This window comes from Eschscholzia californica, unplaced genomic scaffold, assembly GCF_041429995.1.
Source record: "Eschscholzia californica isolate CP2 unplaced genomic scaffold, dmEscCali1.0.p SCAF_1, whole genome shotgun sequence".
Taxonomy (NCBI): Eukaryota; Viridiplantae; Streptophyta; class Magnoliopsida; order Ranunculales; family Papaveraceae; genus Eschscholzia; species Eschscholzia californica.
This window is the reverse complement of record NW_028238198.1, coordinates 45,431,474-45,453,667: the sequence shown is the minus strand read 5'-3', so window position 1 is coordinate 45,453,667 and position 22,194 is coordinate 45,431,474. Positions and strand designations below refer to the sequence as shown.

At 37.0% G+C, this 22,194-nt stretch overlaps 2 protein-coding genes and 1 long non-coding RNA gene across 4 annotated transcripts in view; 2 read left to right on the top strand and 1 right to left on the bottom strand.

Annotated features, from left to right (window-relative positions):
* Positions 1 to 2,286: 2,286 nt before the first annotated feature.
* On the top strand, positions 2,287 to 13,476 carry LOC147567129 (uncharacterized). Its single transcript, XM_086653751.1, has 4 exons — positions 2,287 to 2,358; positions 2,558 to 2,613; positions 9,989 to 10,039; positions 12,872 to 13,476. The coding sequence occupies exon 4, from the start codon at positions 12,952 to 12,954 to the stop codon at positions 13,303 to 13,305; it is 354 nt and encodes a 117-aa protein (XP_086509877.1). The 5' UTR covers positions 2,287 to 2,358; positions 2,558 to 2,613; positions 9,989 to 10,039; positions 12,872 to 12,951; the 3' UTR covers positions 13,306 to 13,476.
* The window catches only part of LOC147567127 (MADS-box transcription factor 23-like), a 31,236-nt gene continuing 19,821 nt past the window's right edge, over positions 10,780 to 22,194 (bottom strand). For both annotated transcript variants that reach the window (XM_086653749.1, XM_086653750.1), the window contains exons 3-9: positions 20,465 to 20,543; positions 13,884 to 13,945; positions 11,803 to 11,902; positions 11,656 to 11,697; positions 11,525 to 11,566; positions 11,134 to 11,288; positions 10,780 to 11,038 (exon numbers count right to left, since the gene is read on the bottom strand). In XM_086653749.1, coding sequence (XP_086509875.1) covers positions 11,023 to 11,038; positions 11,134 to 11,288; positions 11,525 to 11,566; positions 11,656 to 11,697; positions 11,803 to 11,902; positions 13,884 to 13,945; positions 20,465 to 20,543 — 496 coding nt within the window. In that variant the 3' untranslated portion in view covers positions 10,780 to 11,022. The remainder of the gene's footprint in view (positions 11,039 to 11,133; positions 11,289 to 11,524; positions 11,567 to 11,655; positions 11,698 to 11,802; positions 11,903 to 13,883; positions 13,946 to 20,464; positions 20,544 to 22,194) is intronic.
* Positions 14,752 to 22,181, top strand: LOC147567128 (uncharacterized). Its single transcript, XR_015230702.1, has 3 exons — positions 14,752 to 15,196; positions 18,712 to 18,974; positions 20,679 to 22,181. It is a non-coding gene; the product is annotated as an uncharacterized LOC147567128 (long non-coding RNA).

Here is a 22,194-nt window from a genome sequence, read left to right as displayed (position 1 = left end):
TCTTTGTTTCTTTTCCGGCGAAGGGAGGACCCTTCGCCGGATTCCTTGTTTCCTTCTAATATATAGGTATTATCTTTACCATTCGTCCATACCCACCTTCTACTTTCTCTCATTCTTCTCTCTCTCTAAAATGGATACCTTTGGCCAGTTTCACATGGAAACAAAGGAACTCCAATCTTTCCACAAAATGGACAGAGAACTATTTAGAGTATTGGTAAATAACTTACAGAGAGATCCCATGGAAACTATCCAATTAATTGCTATTTGACTTTGGTTTGAAGAAGTTGGTTTCGATAATCTTATTCAGAGAAGCGATCATCTTCTAGGGTTTTATCTCTCATGATTTTCTGATGTTTTATCTTTCCAATGAATCAGGGTTCCACATAATTCCCGTTTCGGTTTTGTCGGTTTTGAAATTTTGCTAGAGCTTGAAATCATGGTTTGAATCAAATTCTCATTCTGGTTTTGGTTTGAAATTTTGCAATGAGTTCAAATCATGGGGGGTATGAATACATTATGCTTTTGGATTTGAAATTTTGAAAGAAATTAAAATCACAGGACGGATTCAATGAAAACGTAGATATAAAGAGAAAAATCACTGGGCTCATTGTTGGCGGTTTTTTCTATGGTGATGTCTGTTTTCCGATGATGAAGGCGGCTTTTCGGCGACTAAGGCGGTTTTCCGGCGAATGTGACGGGAATGTAAACTAGTTTTTTATTAAATTGTATTATCAGTTATTTTGGTGATCTTTAGGGTCTGTTCATCCGTGATCTATAGGATCCTTTCATTTTCGACCTTTAGGGTCATTTTCTTGAGTCGTGTCTAGTCCAATTTCTTTCTCATCATGAGGCACTTTGTATTTAAAGGTATGCAACTCTCATGATGTTTGAAGAGAGAAATAATTATGATCACCCATGTAACAATTGTGATTCAATCACGTATGAATGAATATGGTTCGCTTGGTTTCAAAAAAAAAAAAAACCCTTGGAGCGGTAAAAGGTTTAGTTTTTTACTTTATATCAAAGATTCCAAACATACTCCCCCCCCCCCCCCCCCCAAAAAAAAAGGCCAGCGCTTTGGGGAAAGCTAAAAAGTTTCCGGGGTGTGAAGACTTGGTCAAAAATTGGTCAAATTTGTTTGACAATTTTATTTAGGGGAAAGCAAAATAGCTTCTCCACCTCACCTCTCTCTCTCTCCACCTCACTTCTCTCTCTCCACCTCACCTCTATCTTCTCCGATTAGGTCGCCGGCCGGGAAATTTTCCGGCCGGCGACCATTAAAAAAAAAAAAAAAATTTTTCACTCTCTCTCTCTCTCTCTAGAAACTCCGGCGAAGGGGTTTCCCTTCGCCGGAGTTCCGGTCTGATGAAGAACAGACCGAAACTGGTCTGTTCTTCAACAGACCGGAAGTGGTCTGTTGAAGAACAGACCAGTCCGGTCTGTTCTTCAACAGATCCGGTCTTCAACAGATCCGGTCTTCAACAGGCCGGATCTGTTGAAGAACAGACCGGACTGGTCTGTTCTTCAACAGACCACTTCCGGTCTGTTGAAGAACAGACCAGTTCCGGTCTGTTCTTCAACAGACCGGGACTCCGGCGAAGGGAAACCCCTTCGCCGGAGTTTAGAGAGAGAGAGAGTGAAAAATATTATTTTTTTTTTTTTAATGGTCGCCGGCCGGAAAATTTTCCGGCCGGCGACCAAATCGGAGAAGACAAAGAGGTGAGGTGGAGAGAGAGTGAGGTGAGGTGGAGATAGAGTGAGGTGAGGTGGAGATAGAGTGAGGTGAGGTGGAGTGTTTTTTTTTATTTCCCCTTAAAATTTATTTCCCCGAAAAATCTCTAAAATTATACATATTCCCTTTAAAATTTCACACCCCGGAAACTATTTAGCTTTCCCCAAAGCGCTGGCCAAAAAAAATTGTAGATGTCATGTAAGTTCTCATGGATGCCCTAGAGTCACGCTCTTGGAAATTGCCAAAAATTTGGTAAGTTCGACAATTTCTGATCCAGTTAACCCTTCAAATTACATCGATAACTCCCATACACCGAAAGAACACACGGAAAAAACCGAGATTACGTCAGAATTCAAGAGAGCATCAAGTTGTATTATTTTGCTGTAGAAAAGAATAGTTGTAACTTAGAATATAAGCAATCTCGACCTTAGATCTAGCATCTGTCTCCAATTATTGATGATAATTATCCACGTGGTGATTACTGAGTGGACATATATCGAAGTACACATACTATGTAAAGTACGCAATTATTCTCTCCAGATATTTTCGTTCTCTCTAGACTCTTCTTTCTCTCTCTCTCTTTTCCCTAGTCCAATAGTCTCGTCTCCAACCTCCCTCCACTCCAGGTACGAATATGTCCTCAAAAGATTCATTCTTATCATTCTTCGTCGATCATGTCAAAGTTGTTTGATGATTCTGAATTCATATCTGAAACGATTTCCATCATAATCACTGTAAATTAATTACCTTCAATTCACTGCATTTTGTGTTTCTTCATATCCATAATCCATTGTCATTTGTCTGATCGAATATTCAATGTTTCAGATCTCTCTCTGGTTCTCTCTCTACAGCAGCAAACCTTTTCTTGATTCAGCTTGAAGGTGATTATTTCTTCTATAACTTTAACATGAAAATAACTAATCGATCCTTTCACGCTCAATAGTAAATTTTTTCATTGCTGGTTTATTTGTTAGTTTTTAGTTCTTGTGTTGATGTTAGTTTTTAGTTCAAGAAATTACGCATGAATAAGGTAGAAATAGATATTTACATGTTCTGGATGCTTTTATAGTTGAATGCTAATTCTTGATCAAGTTGCATATACTAATTTATTTTTTCTTCTTAAGAAGAAATTCTGGTCAGTTGAAGGAGCCAAAGCTCATTTTAATCAGATCTTCTGTTTGAATGATTCCTTAATGGACCTCATGCATTTAAGTTGTTGTCAATCTAATTGTAGTACGAGAATAGGGTGTGCTAAGTAAGCGAGTTGAGTCCTTATAAAGGAGTGTCATTTAGATGCTTGGAACTTACTGTCAATTTTAGATAATATTTGAGTTTGTTTCCAAATTTCAGCAAAATGACTAAAAGGGGATGGTTTTCGGATATTAATGATTCATGTGCTTTAGATTTCCATAACGAGTTCTATCAACTTAAAGCTTGTCCATCCAGACGATCCTGAATGAAGGTGACATTGTTTGGTGTATTATAAAAAAGGGTTTTCTCCACTGTGGGCATCATAAGTTGGTATTACTGTGAAATTGATTGACTTGCAATCGAGAACAATGTAGAACAATAGAGAAAGCATCGTTGACATCCAACTGATGTAAAGACCATCGCTTGATTGAAGCAAGGGATAGAAGACTACATATCGGGACTAATTTTGCTGCGGAGGCAAAGTGTTATTATAGTCTATTGCCTTCCACTTGGGTATAACCTTTGGCAACAAGGCGCACCTTATGACATCCAATGATATCGTCAGAGCGATACTTTATTTGATAAACCCATTTGCAACCAATGGGTTTCTTTCCGAGAAGTGGAAAGTTAAAATCCAAGTGCTATTGGCCTTGAGAACGGATTTTCCTTTGCCATCAGGCCAGGCATGAGAACCGGAAATGGTTTTGTAAGACGTGGGTTGTTCTGCTGTGAGAACAAAAGTGAGATGGACCCTATGGGAAGGGCTGAAATTAGTGAAAGGCGATGTAATCGACCAACGGGTAGGGAGTGCGAGAAATAAAAGACTTTGTACTCGAAAGAGGGTAGTCAACCAAATAGGCAAGCCGGTTCCGTTCCCAAACAAAGCCAGAAGGTACCAGTATCGATGCAACCGATTCACTGGGCAACTATCAAGCAGGAATCGATGATGGAGAAGTGCAAGCATCATCTGGATCGTTCAATGTCTCAAAAGAGGCAATAGGATCCTTGGAAAGAGATACAGATGGAAGAGGCCTTGTGGTGCCACAATGTCAGAACGGAAGGTGACGTGGAAGTTCACTGAAGAAGTATCGTGGTGAGTGTGAGCTTTGATCGGAAAAGAATACGTGATGTATTCATCCAAGGTTGAAAGGTGTGCGAGTCCATAATTCCGAAGAATCATCGGAGACAGAGGAATGAGGAAATTTATTTTCAAAGAAACGAATATTACACAAAGCAGAGTTTTACTCTTTGGGTCGTAAATGGTATGCTCCTTTTTGCTAGAAGGGTATCCAACAAATATGTCTGGTTTCCCTTTTGTCGAATTTGTTTTTCACATGAACATTATAGGCGAAGGAAGGAAGCCGCTTACAGTCAAGTGGTAAATCATAAAAAATCTCATGAGGAGATTTGTTAGAAAGAAGTTGAGTATGCATTTTGTTGATAAGATAAGTGGTAGTCTTAAGGCATTCACCCCTAAAGGAAAGAGTGATGTTGGATGAAAGCGTAAAACACGAGCAACATCGAGTAAGTAGTGATACTTGCGGTTCCCCGCCCCATTTTGTTCAAGGGTGTAAATGCAACTACGTTGGTTAATAGAGCCATTTGGCTGAAACCAGGTTGTAGGTCCTTGGATAAAAATGATTTCCCATTATCAGAGCAAATGGTCTTAATGGCATAACTACAGGAAAACCAGGAGTCAGAAGAGACAAACTTAGTATACTTTCGAAATTGTTGAATGGTGAAATTAAAAAAAAAAGTATTGGTAAGTTTTAGTTTCAGACTTTGATGCATTAAGCGACGCAACGAGAATAGTCATCAACCGAAGTGAGAAAATACGCTTATTTGATAAGGACAGGACTAGAAAAGGGCCATAGATAACAACATGTACTTATTGAAAAGAAAACGCACTAATGGAAATATTTATTAAGTTAACTTAGATTGTTCGGCTATAAGACAAATATTAGAGGACACAAACTTAAAACGTTGTGAAGAAAACGTAACCGACCAAAACTAAGATGTCTAAGGCGACGATGCAACAAATTGAGCAACTTATTCATAAAGAGTGCTACCTAATTAGTAAAGACCCCTAACTTCATCAATCTGACCTCTCAGCCGGTTCATCGACAATGCCTGAAAGTCGTAGTAGTAGGGTTAAAATTGACAAACTATTAAGGGTTTACTCAATTGACTCACATAAATTAAGTTGAACTGAAAAACTGGAATATGATAAACATTTTCAATATAGGTAGAGTCGAAACACAACTCGACCAACATGTTGAACTAAAAAAGTCTTCATCGGGTGTTAAAACATGTTGAAACCTTCTTTATGATCATGATAACTATAAAGAATAAAACATTGCTCAAAGGAGTGACAAACCGTCTTGCAATGATCACAGGTAGTGTTTCCATTGCACTCGTCAATGGTATGACCATGTTTTTGGCAAAAAGTCAATATAAATGAGGCTCCTTGTCTCGTGATACTTATGGTGAACCCCGTAACGAGAAATATATCAATTTGGTAGCACGGGCATAATAGTCAAAGGGAACTTCAACAGAGATTAAGGAATAAAACGAATAATTCGGTAGAAATGAGCAAAACATTTCCATTTCCATGCTTGCCGAAATTTCCATAGAAACCGAAATTTAACTAAGTCTCTTAACAATACCATGTTAAGAAAATAAATTTCAAAAGCTTTTTTAACTGGTCACCTCATTAGCTTCTGGGAGGATGTTTGGTGCCACTTGATTCCTCTGAAGGAAAGATTCCCAGCAATTTACTTCATTTTGTTACAGAAAGAGGGTCGGTCTCAAGCTTTTTTAACTAGTCTGTGGGAGCTTGGGATGTCAGGATTCGAAGAAACCTTAATGATTGGGAAGTCTCGATCTTCTCGGACTTGCTGATGATGTTGGAAAGGTAGAAACCAATTCTTGGAACTGAGGATATGAGGGTCTGGTATAATAGACAAGAGGAGGTATTCTCTGTCAAGAATTGTTACTCTCGGATGAATAAGCAAGAAGCTCATCCCAGTTTTCAGTTCGAATTCAAGTCCTTGTGGTCTAGCATTACCCCTCCTAGGGTCAGCTTCGTTATGTGGGCAGCAGTTTTGGGCAAGTTGCCTACGATAGACAACCTCCAAAAGAGAGGGATGCTTGTTCCCAACCGGTGCAGTAGGTACAATATCGTAGAAGAAACCATTAGCCATCTGTTGATTCATTGTGGAGAAGCTTCGAAGCTTTGGAACTTTTTTCTCGGCTCGGTCAATTTCGCTTGGTGCTCTCCAACATCCATTGTCCTAGTCCTAGAGCAATCGAGGTCAGCCCCAGTTAAGAAATCGAAGAGGGACCTTTGGAGCCTTATCCCTTGTGCAATTTGTTGGTCCATCTGGAAGGCAAGGAATGATGGATCTTTTAAGGACTCTAGTCTAAGTTTCAAAGTGGAGGAGGAAGACATTTCATTTCCATGCCTACCGAAACATTTCTCCCATATATTCAAGTTTTCAAAAAAAAAAAAAAAAATTTTGGTCGAAATAACCGAAACATTTCATTTCCATGCCTACCGAAATTTCCATCAAAATCGCAACTTCATTCCTTGACAGAGGTATGTTGTTGTTGCTCCTCTGGTTTGATGAGATTATAAACCTTCCTAAAATGGGGAAGAGGATCCTAAAGCAGAATACTGCTCCGGACAGATACAAAGCGAGCGTGAAGACCCTCCAGAAATTCCATAATTCTAATGGTGTTGACATACTCGAGGCCTGCCTCGGTTCACAAAACAAGGGTGTGGAGGTATAATAGTGTCAAGTTCATCCCAGAGGGATTTCAACTGGAAAAGTAAGAAGTGATATTCAATTACCTTGGTGAAGTGCAGATTTTTTTTGGATTTGAAACATGAAAGGATTATTGGATTGAGCATAGTCATCCTTCAGTACTTGCGAAATTAAAAAAGCCGTAGGACAACGCATGCAACTGGTTCGAATCTCTGGGCAAACAAAACCTAGAATGTAGCTGGAAACGGTAACATCATAACGAATCCATAGAGTAGCAGCAGTGGGCTCCGTTGGTTTTGGAAGCGATCCATTAATAATCCCTGTTTCTTTTTGGAAACAAGCGCCATATCATGCAATGAGCCCATTTTGTATATTCATCCCCTGAAAGAGCTAAAATACAAAAAATATAAGTTGTTGTCTTTTAGACTAACAAACCAAAGCTAAAAGAAAAAAAAGAAAATGGCCACGACAGTAAAACCATCGGTGTTTTTTGTTGGATAGTGACGACAAAGACAAAAACGGTTTAATTGTCATTGTTTTCTCGGACGGAAAAAACAGCGGTTGGGAGACCGTTGTCTTTTGGTAAGAAACAATCATGGTGCATAACTGTGATTGTTTTATTAAGAAAACCAGTTGCAAAAACATTTTGCAAGAGTTCTTTTTCTTGTTGTTGTGTTGTGCGGCTGTCGGCGACAGCAAAGAGGGATGAACCATCCCATCGGCGGACCTGTAGGATCTGTTCAGCGGTGGGAGTGCTCTTCTCTAGGTTTAGAAACAAAAACTTGGACAAAGAAAGAGATTGAATTCCTTTGAGGGTCAACCAATCAAGGTAATCGGCAACAAATCGGTTTCAGCGGACTCTTTGGGTCCGTGAGTTTGTTCGGCGTACCTGGGAAGGCCAAAAAGAGAGACCAATAGGTCTCACGAGATAAACTTAGGTCGGGGGTCTCGATGTCGACGTCTTGGTTTCTCAATAGAGGTGTCATTGTGATTTTGGTTTCAGTGGAGAAACCTAACACTCCTGAAGAAGAGCCGGGTAGAAGCCGACAAGAGAAAACCGAGAAGAAGAGAAGGAAGAACTCCAAACACGGATAGATTTGACGGAAAAAAGTTATTTTTGTGAAGACGAAAAAAAGATGAGAACCTGACGTTGATAATTAGTTTAAGAAGATGAATGTAGAAGAGAAGACAAATGCAGTTCTTGACGAAGATACTAAATTCCAGCAAAAAATAATCCTAAGCTCTGATACCATGTGAATAATCCTAAGCCGACTTGCAATAAAAAAATGAGAAAATAATTGGGAGAAAAAAGGTGCTTTATCGATCTTTGGTAATGAATATATATAGAGTTACATTAGGGTTTGTACATGGAAGTAAATACAAGAGTTCACAAATATCGAAGCATTAGAGTTTAGAAATTAAAAACTTATTTTTTCTTATTCTCGGACCGTCGACTAGGGAGAGTGCCCATTTCATTTTGGGCAACCTCACGGTTAGTTCAACTATTACCTTTGTATTCAGGTACTATAACTTGATGACCCACTTCGAGTTAAACTGCAAAGAGTGAAGCATGAGCTTTGATATCAAAATGGTTATCACGTATTCCGAATAGGCGGCATACTCCATGCTTGGATGTCTTCTTCGCGAAATTATGTGGCATGGTGATTGGCCACAACGGAATGATAATGGTAACCTGTGTTGTTGTATATCAAATCCTCTTGGTTATCCAATGTGCTAGAGGATGCATATGGGTTTAGCTAAGACTGCTAAAATAACTGTCATATGATGCCATATTCTGGACTTCGCTGTCAGTTGTAGTATGGTCTCGGGCGGAAGCTACTGAACTGGCTACAGTCAGATACACTTGGAGGATGGGCGCGGGTGGGACAACACTTGCGCTCGGGTGGGACAACACTCGTGCTCGGGTGGGACAACACTCGCGCTCGGGTGGGACAACGTTGCGCTTGGTGGGAGCCTCTGGTCAAGCCTCAGTTGGGGTGGGGCAGTAGGTTCAAGTGTTCAACTTGCAAGGGGGCACTGGGCTTCACTTCACCTCGTTACACTTCGTTGTGGCTAACAGTTCATTGGATTTAGCTAGTTTGGTTCTATTTGCATAGTTCTTAGAAGTATATTAGTGTTCTTGATTGATGTTACTGGATATGGTGAGTCTGCTGAGTACTAATTTTGAGTTGTCCTGATGCCTTTGAGTGGACATTTTGTTTTCATGTATGTTAATTTGTTAGAGGGACATAGATACCCTTTAATTTCTGATTTTAGGAGGATTCCTTTATCTACTGATTTCTTATAAATAAATGCTCTTTTACAATGTGCAAACATGAGAAGGAAAGCTTGTAGTGATGGATCAATTTAATACTATGTATTTCATTTGTAATGTTTTGTGCGAAACTGCAAACCCAGTACCATTTTTGGAACTTGGAAGTCTAATTGCCATTCGGGAATCTTTATTTTTCCTTCTACTGTTTTCATTTAGTCTGTATTATCTGAGGACTCTTGGATTGAGTTGTTTATTTTTGCTATTTTTCCTTTATATGTGTCTGGAGGTGTTGATGAGGTCAATCATTAAACAAAATTATTATGCATTTTTCTTTTGTATCTCCTAGAGTAATCTTGATTGGAGTAGTATTTCCTTGTTATGCCTGCCATTTTCCTACATCTTCAGTTCCCCATGGATTGAAGTAAAACAACAGTGTCATATTTGCCATGGAGTACATCTATCAATTTTGTTATTTGGAGATGCATATTAGTGATTACACCTTCCTGGTAATCTTCTAGGGTTCTGTATAAATTCGACACCTCTGAGTCGTTGGTCAACAGATTCAACATACATTATCTGACTCCATCCTTCTTTGTATTATATATACGTATCTGTGGAAGTATATGAAATTTTGAACTGTTCAACTTTTTGCGGGCCTGAATGCAGGTACTTAAATATTAAATATGTACATAATCTACCAAGTGAGGGAGTAGGATTTGCGCTGTTGAAGTTTGTTTATATATATATATTTCAGTTTGAACTTGCGACATGTCAATTTCTTATTTGTTATCATCGTTGTGTACAGATATTTCCAATGCATTAACTTTCCTTTTGATTTTTAGAATTAACTGACAATAATTGAACATATCAGAAGTATGGTATTAGTTCGTTCTCGTGTTTTGATTAGTTTTATCTATTTGTATTTACAGCTTACGTGTCCATTTCAACAATGCAACTTTTTCTTTTGTGGCATGTATCACCATGTGCATATTTCCACCTACCTGAAACATTTTTACGTTTCAGGCTCAGATGTTGATGTGAGACAAGAAATTACCAATGAAGCAGAATATGGAGGTACGTGATGATGTGTTCTTAACAAGATGTATAGATCTGTTGTGTTGATCTTCTGATTTGGTAGTAGGTGTTTGTTGCTAAAATTTGCATATACCCCAATCTCTTAATATTCTAGCAAAGGGTTACTTGTGATGACCGTGTTCCTCTGGGAGCAATTAGTTTTCTGTGAAAATGAAACATATTATTAGAAACATCGAAAGGGAAGAAAAGTTAAATCATATCATTAGGAAATGCAGCACGAATGAATTGTCTTCCGATAGACATATAAGTGTGAAGGTTAAACCTGCAGAGCTCCATAAATCTGAAAGCCCAAACAATCGTAGATTTGACTTCTGGTAGATCTCATGTTTTGGTGATCCACGACCTTTAAATATTCTGGTGTTCCTTTGCTTCCAAAAACTCCAATGTACCGGGAGAAAGTAAGCTCCCGCGTGGCCTTCTTGAAAATAATTTCAAACGCTGATAGTCTGACCAAGGTTTAAGTCAATATTCGAAATACCTTGAAGTTGATTATTTAGAGATCACCTCACTTTTCTACTTTTAATGTATGGTAAATAATGGACTAATAGTACTTTGTCAACATTTATCATCTTTATCTTTTCATCTAGCAAAAAGAAATTGACGTTTTGGTGAGAATAAACCCAAATAGATTATTTGAAGTTTTTGTTCATTGTTCCTTCTAGGAAGAGCAATAAAATCCAAACAACTAAAAAGTACCAGACATGGATAGTGAGACATTATTGTTGTATAACTTTACATAAGAACTCGATTCACTAAGCTTAGGACATGAAATCAACAATTACATCACACCAAGTCGGTTTCAGCGATAACATCACACCAAATGTAAGTTTCTTTGTCTTGAATTCATTTTGTTTCACGGTCATATACCACGTATAGTACGAAAAGCATAATCTAGAATCTGTAGAGTCGTATATTGATCGAGGATCTAGAGCGCTACCTCCACAGTTCGTAGACCTGCATTTCTACTGCAATTGAAGTCTGCCGTAGATTCAAAAATATATTTATGGATTAGTTAGTAACTTAATGAGGTCATTTGCACTTATTGAATTTATCAGTACTGAAGAGAAGAGTACCTCAGATTTGTAGCTCTTGGTGGTGTGTCGTAGTTTTGTTGTTCTGGCTGGCTTAGTTGGAGACGAACGACCACATTAGGGTCATCTTCGATGCTGAAACCATTTGGAAGAAGGGAACTTCGACCTGTTCCTCTGACATCCGTTGTTCTATAAACCTGAGGAATATATTATTGCTACATTCTTTCACTGAGGAAAAAAATATGAAAATAACAATATACCTAAGTTGGGACTAAGATACAACCATACAAGTCATGCATTTTACAAGGGGGTTTATAGATTAGTAACCGAATGACTGCTATATCTAAGTTTTTGAGTTACAATTAGAAGTTTATATTTCGGCCAAAGCAAAGAACTTATATAAGTCTGTGTTTTCTTCATAAATAAGGTGTACCTTTTTACACAGTTCCATATTCTCTTGATGAATAAGATCCCCCTGCAGTGATATTGATGAAAATTAGCTACTATGAGTAAGAAATTTATAAACTATAAACGGAAACATATCAAGCATCGTTTTAGAAAGACCTTGCGAGTCAATTCATCTATTTTGTCAGTTAGCATTTGGTCCTGCAAAAGGTTCAGATCATGTTACCGTTCATATGATTTATTGGAATATTAAAAAGAATGACTTGCTGGATAAAAGGAAGACAGATTGTATTCCTGAATCCCAACCTTCTTCTTGCGGACTCCATGCAAACTCACTTCCAATTGATTTTCTAGATTTTGCAAATCTTTGACATTCAAACCCGAAAGTTCTTCGCCCATCAATTGTCTGCAGTTATTAGGGTGGAATAATATGATATACTATCAAAACCTTGAAATATGTGTCTCTGGTTTTTGTTCTGAGTTAGCTACGACTTTCTTATATATAATGTGGAGGACCATACTTCGACAGTTCTACTGCTTGCATCTTCAATCTTCTATTTCTAGACAACGGTTGGTATGCATTTTTATAAAAAAGAAAAAGAATTGCCACAACTTTTTTGAAAAAAAAAAATATTTTAGCTTCATCTGTAGTTTGAAGGATATCTGGTGTAGCATACAGCTACATGTGGTGGACTAAGTGAGCAGTTTAGAGGTCGGAAATTTTATGGTTAAGTGACCTTGTTTATTTAAAATTTCTCTTTATCTATTTCTCTATTTTCTCGGGTATACTTAATACTCATGTAATCTAAATAAGGTAGAGCTTTTAGACTTTAGGTAGAATCCAAGGTTGTATGTAACTACAACCGCGCCATTTTGAGAGTTGAGACCCGAGCGCAGCTGCATTTCAATATTTTTACCTTAGTTTTACTTTATGCACTTGCTGCTTTCAGTTAAGAATTAGAGAGTTTATTTTCAATTAGGTTTACTATTTAGCGTATGTGATCAGTTTTTTTTGTTATTATTATTGGTGAAAGTATTCACAATTTCTGTTAGGATAGTCTTCAGGAGGGTTATAAGATCATATGCTCGTATGTTTTATATCTAAAAAGAGTTGTAACGGTATTAGTTATCTTATGTAACAAGTTTCTAAATCTTAGTATATTTGGAGTCTTTTGATGAAGTTATTAGATTATCAAAACAAAGGTAATGACGTGGAAACGTAAACCGAATGGGTTGGATGGTGCTCAGCAGATCTTAGAACGTTGGAATCTGACTGTACCACTATCAATTCAAGTATCGAAAACTTGTAAATGGGCAGGCCCCAGTATGGATCAAACTCTAATCAATACCGATGGGGCATTTGATGATGTCTCAGGTGGTTATGGTGCGATCTTGAGAACCTCACGAGGTGACCCTATAATAGCAGCAGCATGGTCAGAGAGGAGGTCGGTAATCATGCATGAGATGCAGGGAATTTGCTTAGGATTAAAACTAGCGGCAAAATTTGGTAAAAGACGAGTGAAGATCGCTACGGACTCCTCCCTTGCAGTTTCGATTTTGTCTTATGAGGGGAAGAAGCCTCCCTGGCAACTTATCCGTGTAGTCCGAGAAATATGGGAGTTATGGAGGCAAATGGACGAATGCTCTATTCAACATGTTTACCGAGAAATCAACCAAGCAGCAGATTACCTATCGAAAATGAAGCCAGTATCGGGATATATAGAGATGTTACCACATAATCTACCTGCTGACCTTCAGAAGATTGTAGATGACGACAAAAGAGGAGTTATTAGAGTTCGGCGTAGCTAGTTAGAAAGACAACATTTGCTCTATTCTTTATTGTTTATTCGTTTATTTGTTTCTCTTTTGATATTTTGATGTATTATTGTTTTTTCTCTAGTTTTTACTAGTCCTCTGGGTTCGGGCCCTTTATTCCCGCTGACAAATTCAAATAAAAAAGATTATTTTCTTTTGTTTTCAGCATCATTGAAGTTTGTTGCTTCTTTTGGTTCTCTTTTAAAAGCTTTAGTTATTCAACCATTTCAAGTTATATTTTTCTTGTTGTATATTTGTTAATCTCAAAGATCATAAACCTCCATTAAAACTTCCGCCTACTCATTTGCATCACTTACAATACCTGCAGTTGGTACTTTTGTCATATTATCTAGGTGTCACAAGTAAGGGTAAAGATGTCATACAAAGTAACAACAGAGAAAGTACAGGCCTTGATAGGTCAAGTAAAGCTCATATGTGTCTTACTAAGCATACTTTATAGGCATCTTACTTAGAATTATACATCATGATTTTAATTTCATTTCAGCACTGTATATTGAAAAGAAAAGAAAGGGAAACGATTCTTGATGCTAAAATCATTCATAAGATCATACCGATGGTTTTCTTGCAAGTCCTGCAATTGTTGCCTCAAGCTTGCTGCTTCCCTTTGCCAGAACTAGGAAGTAGATAACAAAAATTAGTTCCACACACAACAGACTGAACCTCCAAACTAAATAAAATAGTAGATATTAAGCAAGACTTTGATGTTGTTAAAAAGAGATAAACAGTTTCGTTTTAAAGTGGCAAGAATTCGAAAAAGCCCTCGTTCTTATAAGGTCATTTATTTGTGATCAAAACCAAGTAATGTCATTTATTTATATGATCAATATACAAAGGAGTAGATATTTAGTAATTTCTTTTAGTCCTTCATTTAGTTACTTTGCTTTTTTTTTTCCTGTTGTATTCTTTACGACAACTAAATAAATTTAGGTTAGAATTGTTCCCCCACAGGTCCTATCTCTATGGTAAGTTCTTAACTCATTTAAATGAAAGTGGTATTGTTGGCCTAACTTATAACTATTACTGGCTTTTTAATTCCATAAGAAGAGCATAAAGTCAATGTGTCAAACTCTGATGATGCCGTTTTTTTCAACTGAACAATGTTATAACAAGTACTTATTTCATTATGTAGCTTCGCGTCAAAATGTCATACTGCATTATCTGCCTAAGTCTAACTTGAAAACTAGAGGCACTTTTGAAGAAACAAAATTTGCCCTTGGTATTTAGATGTCCACTGTGTATGCTGCAACCTGAGTATACTTAAACATGAAGCTTCAAGTTTGCTAATTTAGATTTCTATTGAAATCATGATACATGTCATGAGGTTTAACCGGTTTAATATATTTTCTAATGAACTCCTATTTCCCACATTTTAGTGATGTTAATATATTTTCTCATGAACTCCTGTTTCCCACATTTTAGTGATGTTACATTATTACTCCATATTATCGATTTACAATTTCCACCTGTTTCTGAAAGAGATAACAAGGTAGAGATTGATATCGTGTGTGCTATAAGAAGGTGCCTATTATGGGTTTAGTGAATGATACTTCGCAGATTTCATAACATGTGGGATATAAACTAATATGTTTCTAAATGATATTTCAAGCCATTTGAGGTTGTATTTATTCGTAACCACTTCCACATCTAAAATTCAAGGCACATAACCAAGGGTCTGCATGTACCTTTCTAGCTACGCAAAGCTTTTATAGAGCTTTTCCCAATTATCGAGATAAGAAAATAAGAATCTAACGATGTTTCTCATTGTTATCTCTTTATTAGAATGTTATCACCTATTGCTTTGTTGGTCTACAGCTGCAAGTTGTGCTGAACCTGATGACTCAGCTAGATTACCATCTAGTGCACGGTAACCCCTCTGTGATCCATTTTGTTATTACTTGTCTCAGGCTTCTTGGTTCTTGCCCAGTTTCGAGATAAATTTTTTCTTTTAACCTGTACTCTTCTTAGAATTGGTTGAAGTATAGTTTCGTTTCTTATTTGATGGAGACCATCTTCCTATTGGGCCTCACGGCCATGGTGATAGTGGGCCTCACGGTCAAGAAGCTACATTAGCGTAGTTTCTATAATTAAGTATTTAGGGTTTCCATAATTATGAGTCTTAGCAATCAAGGAAAGTATTATTAGTAGTTATCTTATTTCCTTATTTGAGTCTATCTAGGAAAGTACAATCTCTATATAAGAGAAGTCTAGTCTGTCTTTGTTAACCAGATCAGAGAATATTATCAACCAAGTTTATTATTATTCAAGTTATTAATCAAGTTTATTGTTTATCGTTATTTTATCAGTTTTATTTCGTTAGTTTAGTTTATTAACAATGGTGGATTCCATTACTTTTACGCTTCCGCAACAATCTACATCATTATTACTCTCGAACTTGAAGACATAAAATTGGTAGTTGATGTGAAAACCGAGTTGAATTATAGGTTTGCCATTCTAATGTAGGATTCATACTCTTTTTCCCTTTTGGAAGATATAGGAGCGAAACAATGAACCTATTATTATTGGAAGACCCAAAAGATTCAAACTGGTAACAGGATAAACATAAAGTTTTTTATTTTGTGGACTCCTATTATTTCTGTTGCGGTTTCATCTGGCAAGGTCCAGATTATCTCACTTCAATAAATAAAAAAACAAAAGGCACTTAAATGGTTGTTACTTCCACCTGTTTTTGAGGTTAATCATACCAGTGATGCAGTTTTAGTTGCCTGAAGTTTCACGTCGCACAATAACTTCTTTGCTTTCTGTTCCCCTTCCAATTTTAGAGTAAGCAGCTTCTTTGCCGAATTGAGTTTCACAATTGGTGTCTCCAATACTTGCTGTCTTATTTTCTGCTTGAACTTCGGGCATGAAAGTTGTTTGTTTCCTGATGGAAAGACATGACCTCGTATTATCATTTTCCCTTCAAATTTAAGGTCATGTGATGACGCTTGTAGTAAGAATTAGTTCTCCAATTTCAGAGAAATGTTGTTCTCACTATAACAAGATGTTTCTGGTAATTGGAAATATGTCAAATGCATTCGTGTGGTTTGTCATTGGGCTCAACTTCTTAGTAGCGACTGCATGAATCCTTGAACTTAAATCTGGTAATGAAGCTTCAATTACTTTCATTTTTGTCACTACTAGGAAATTTATAGTTCAAGACATCTCTACATGACTACATGTAAACAATGTAGTCGAGTAGGCTGTACTAAATCGTACCCGTATCTGTGACTAGCCAACACATTTGCATAATTGCATTCATATTTCCTTTTAGCACTGTGCATTCTACAGGAACAAAGCAATTCCTTGCATTTCTTTAGAATGAAGTGATTTCTTCATCTACTGATGGAAAGGCCTATAAGCTTCCTTTAACCTCTGGGGGCACAGTGCGTGAAGTCTACAGTATCGGATTCTTTTGATCCTTTTCATTTGATGGAATTCCTTGAAATTCCTGGCTCTGATGTTTCAGTGAAGGCAAACGAACTATCTTATAATGGAATAGATTTGAAAACTGCAGCTGTGAGGAGCTCCTCTCCAGCACTTGGTGATTGTCGTTGACACTTTCTCGTTCTTCTGCTGTTGCACATGCTTGGTCTAGTAAATTCACTTATTTGATTTCCACATCCTAGGTATATCACTTAGTCAACACAGCGAACTATCTTGTAAACACGTACATCAGGACCACCCCCTAAAATCACATAATTTATGTTGAAACATTTGTTCGTTCCTCTGTGCAAATATTTGATTGCCTTAGATCATGTTTTCTGATCCATTGGATCTGATGAGATAGTTGCAAGTCCTAGCATTAGTCAGTGAAGGCAAACGAACGATCCTATAACGGGATAGAGATGAACACTCTGCAGCTATCGAAGACTTGAAGGTTCTTCCCAACATCTGTCCATTCTTCTGCAATTACAAAGACTCAGGGTAATTAAATTATTGCCTTGTTTGATGTAAGCATCTTAACTTTGTATGAAGGATGACATGATTTGAAAGTCTGTTGGGAAAGCACCTATAGTTTCCCTCTCCATCATGAAATTCAATTTTCAACATTTTGGCATTTCTCATTATCTATCAAGCAATGTAACTTTACAGGGCTAAATGCAATTAGGAATATCAGTCGCACATCTAATGCCACATTGTCATACAGTGTTGTGCACAAATTTAATTTGTGGGTTACTTCTGCAATCTAATTGGAGGAACGTTTTATCATGCGTGAATCCTGCTTTCTCTGGTAGCTCCAAACACTATCAGTCCGTTGATTAATAACCCACTTATATTAAGAGCTTATATTCTTAAATCCTCCCACTTTGTGATTTTTCAGAGCTGTTGTTCTATTCATCTATCCCATTAGAAGATAGTTCGTTTGTCTTGGCTGCAGTGGATGCTAGAAAGTTGCAAACATTACTCATACCACATTGATGAATCAACAAAGCGTCATCCGACTATTTGTTATCGACAAACGCAATACTTTTGCTAGGTTGATCGTCATTTCATTGCCATGAATTTAGGATTGATGTCCTAGCTGTAAGTAAAGCTTTTTGTGGATGATGCATTTTTCTTTTTGATGTACTCTGACGAATCCTGCTCCTTGAGTCTCACTTTATATTGTTTACCCCAAGGTCTTATCTTATTAACAAGATTCTGTTTGGAAATGGCATAAAAAGGGTATGCGATGTAGGGTTCGAGCTAATCCAAACTGGGAAAATATTCCTAATCTTCTAAGGATGCTACTTTATCTTTTACCTTGAACTCTCTATGTCAAATGCGGTTAGAAATTTTGGCCCTACACTATCTGGGCAAAGATATGCTGGAGGGCGAACTAGGGTAATGCAGAAGAACCTAATAATTATTCGGTTTGTGCTCCACTTACGTACTAGTGATGTTATTCGCAGCAACCTTGTAGTCTTGTACCACTTGTGCCATCATCATTTATTCTTTACTTTCATATAACTATAATAAGCAGTTGCCAATGTTCTGAAACTAGAAATGGTTTGGAATGAATCTTAAATGAGAAACTGGGGTAGCTCCTAGTTTAGGGTTCGTTAAACAAAGACAATGATCTAGCCAATATCTTTTTTTTTCTTCTATCCTCGTTGTGTAAACTTCTGGTAAAGGAATTGACTCTACTAGATGACAAAGAGCATCAACCATCTACCATTTTATCCATGAGAGAGCACTCTGAATTTAACTCGGATTATTTGGGTCCTTTAGGAACCCATTTTGGAGGTCTTTGCGCTTGCATAGTTGTTGTGCTCTGTCATTAGAAAAATAATATAGTGACGAGATCGGCTAGGGAATTGCATTCTATAGTTTGACGCCTTCATCACGAGATTAGTGAAATGCCTCTTCATAATAAATACTTATTTGTTGTTTCTGCAGACATCTGACATCGGTTTCAGTTGTTGAATCCAATCAGATTTCCAATATTTCTCCTATAACAGGGGAATCATGCAAAGTGCTCTTTCAAGCCTATTGTGGCTCACTTAAGTTGGATGACTAATAAGCCCCACTTTGTGGTCGAGTCATTCTGCACCTGTCAAACTCGTTCATATCTTTGCCTGACATTTTTCACGTTGCTAAAGAGCCTCTTTCACACCCACTGAGAATGGATCAAAGCTTTGACCAACCATTGGCAAACCAAGGTGAGTAAATAAGACCTCATTATCAATCTCTTGTTTTGGATTGGAGAACATCTAGTGTGGGCATAATTATACAAGTTCATAATTATACAAGTGCGAACTTCTGGATTTCATGTAATGTCGGCCTACATGAGTTGAAAGTCATGAGTCTAATGACTGCCTAAATTGCTTTAGTTTGCGAACTCTTCTGAACGTATATGTTTCTTAATTGACTTAAACTGTCAAGCCATATAATGCATATTCTACCCCCATTTCCTTTTTTGAATCTTGTTTGGGCATCCATTTCCTATAATGGTCAACTAGATGTATTCTGAATAGTTATTGTGTCTCCTATCTTACATTATCAAGTCCAGTTTACTTTCCCCACCAAGAATTATCAGCCCATTGGGAGTTCCCAAGATCAATAAAACCACTATTTAAAACTTCTCTAGACGACTTTTAACTACAAAACATGTGTTTGAGGTCTGGTCTACCGTCATATGGTTGAGATAGTATTCTTTAAAAGGGACTTCTTGAGAGTTTAGCAAAAGGAAGGAGATGATTGTTTCAATCATATTTTTTAATATCATATACATATAAGGTTTGTTTCATACAAATATTACTTATGACTTAGAGAACTGTACATTTACCGTTGTTTATATCAATAGGATAGAAAAATGTCGGTGTTTTTGGTTCATTATGCTGGATACAATAGTTGACGAGTTCAAATCGCTACAAATCTATTTTATGATTAAAGAAATCTCACTTAATTCTCATGAAGAAAAAAGTACTTAAGGCAATTAAAAAAATGGTATTTTCCATATTATTTGGGTGGTATGATTTCTGGTTTTCATCTCAGCCAATTTCAGTATGGTAATTTGCAGTTTGATGAAGAAACTCGAATCAATCTTATATGGTTGTTTTACGATTGTCTGCTTTTCTGACTAGGTTAAGTCTAACACATTTGAAGTTGTGTCATTTGAGTTTGACTTGTTTTGGTCAGAGGCACAATAGTGATTTCAGGTTGCTTAAGAGTAAGGCAATGAACTCTTAATTTTGATTTAGCTTATGTCTACCTCAAGTGGACCAAAAATCGGTCTAGATGAGTTGTTCAGGTGAGTCAGACGCACGAGTGAGATAGAAAATAAAAATTATGAGCAAATGGGGCTTCAGTCTAGTGGTTCGCACCTCCCTCTTAAGAACCAGAGGTCACAGGTTCGAGTCTTGGCGGGAGTGGTTTATCCCCAAGATTTATCTCATGTAACTACAGGACACTAAAAAAACGGTTGCTCGGGTCCGGGTGTGACATAAAACCCCCTATTAAGGCACTTTCAACAATATTTTGAAGCTACAACTGCATTCCATGGTGCCTATGGATAAGCGTTCTTCAGGTCCTTATATTCTGGTTGCAATGAGAATGTAAATTATGGGATGGTAGGAGATGGGCAGAAAGTACAAAATGCCTAGGCTATTGCTTACAATATAGAAAATGAGAAAAGGTTTTCAAACATTACCTTGACTTCTGAAGTTTGACTCATCAGTTGATTATGGTCCTCCTTCGATTTGTTGTATCTTTCGATCACAGACTTCATGCTGGTAAAACATAACCCAAATTTTTCAGTTTTGATATTTTCTTCATTTCAAGTGCATTCTATTCCATGCATATAAAATACTCTATGTTTTTAATGTTAAAATTTACTAGTAATGCTTTGCTTTTTATGCTGGCAGAGAAAAGTTTCAAATAGACATTTACAAGAGGAGAACTATTTGGTAAGATTGAGATACACCTACAACTTCAAAGGTATGCCCAATAATCATGTTCTTTTACTGCATTAAACTTCTTATTTCGTAACAAATTAGTGCACCTTCATCTACACGTATATAGCAAATAGTAGAGTAAGAAAACTTTTACAGTTTTACCTAAACAAAAAGTAAACTAGTCGAGATTATTTGTAAATAAATTTAGAATGTAGTACATGGAGATAGACAGAAAATCATTTTTTGTTTATCCCATTTCCAGAAGACATCTTGACGCAGCGGAAAAATTCCGGAAAAGAATTAGAACTTCGTCTAAAACTTATAGAACCAAGAAAAAGCCTTAGAACTCCGCCTAAAGACTATAAAACCGAAACTTTAAGAAGTAATACTAAAATACTGAATTTTATTGATAAACTTGAATGAATAAAACAACTCCTAGACCCCCATTATATAGACTTAGGGTTTCCTTAATCTAATCAAACTCAAATAACAATTTCTAATAAATAAAATACTACTTTTCTAAACCTCATCAAATTCTAATAACAACTTCTAAATAAATAAAATACTAGAATCTAAAACCTGAAAGGTTTCCTAAAAAATATAAAACTGCTAAAAATAATAATTCTCTACGAACAAAAATATTATACTACTAAAATTACTAGATTTTAAGATATCCAAGATACTTGGAATATCTCATGAAAATCTCCCTGCATCACATCTTAAGCTGGAACTCGTAATAAAAGATAATGGCTACAATGGACAGGTTCACGTGATATAGTACTGAGTTCTCATTGTTGTAGTCTTGTATTTGGCTTTGAGGAGCAATCAAGGATTGGTTGTAGGTGCAATACTAGTACCTTGGGTTGTGTGGGGCCTTTAGGGGTAGAGTTGGGCTAACCGTCGAGAGCAGAACTCTCGCCTACGTGGGGTCAGCTAACCAGGGACAATATCATGTCAGGTGTCGTGGTTGGGTTGTTAAAGGCATCGTCAACCTAATATTTCAATTTACTAGCGGGTTGTTCCGAAATTGTAAGGACTTCAATCCTTTATATATGTTGTGTAATAAACTCTTTCTCAAAAGTTTTTCTTTTCTATTTCTTCCAAATCCTATAGTTAGATGACAAGCTATGACTTGAATACTTGATGATTGATATTCTCTGGAAACTATTCTTAATCTCTAGCATCTGCCTTAAATTGGAGAATGCAGTTTTTGCAGGTATCAGGGAAGCTCCAACCAAAATAAGGATGTGGTTTCCGATTCATAAACGTTTAGTCATTTGCCGCATGTTTTCATCCACTATCCATTCTACACACTGTAGACGGACTTCATGTCTGACCTATATTGTTAGTGAGAGTGTAATATATAATAACAAAGTACGACGTTATGAATATGAGATGCTGAATTTTTTTTTGTAAACTTACAATTCACAGTGCAAATATTGAAGGTTGCGTGCCTTTTTTTGTGAGCTTAAACCTTCTTCAGATA

Coding starts and splice junctions, on each gene's coding strand:
- LOC147567129 (XM_086653751.1), top strand. CDS start 12,952: ATGCATGAGATGCAGGGAATTTGCTTAGGATTAAAACTAGCGGCAAAA.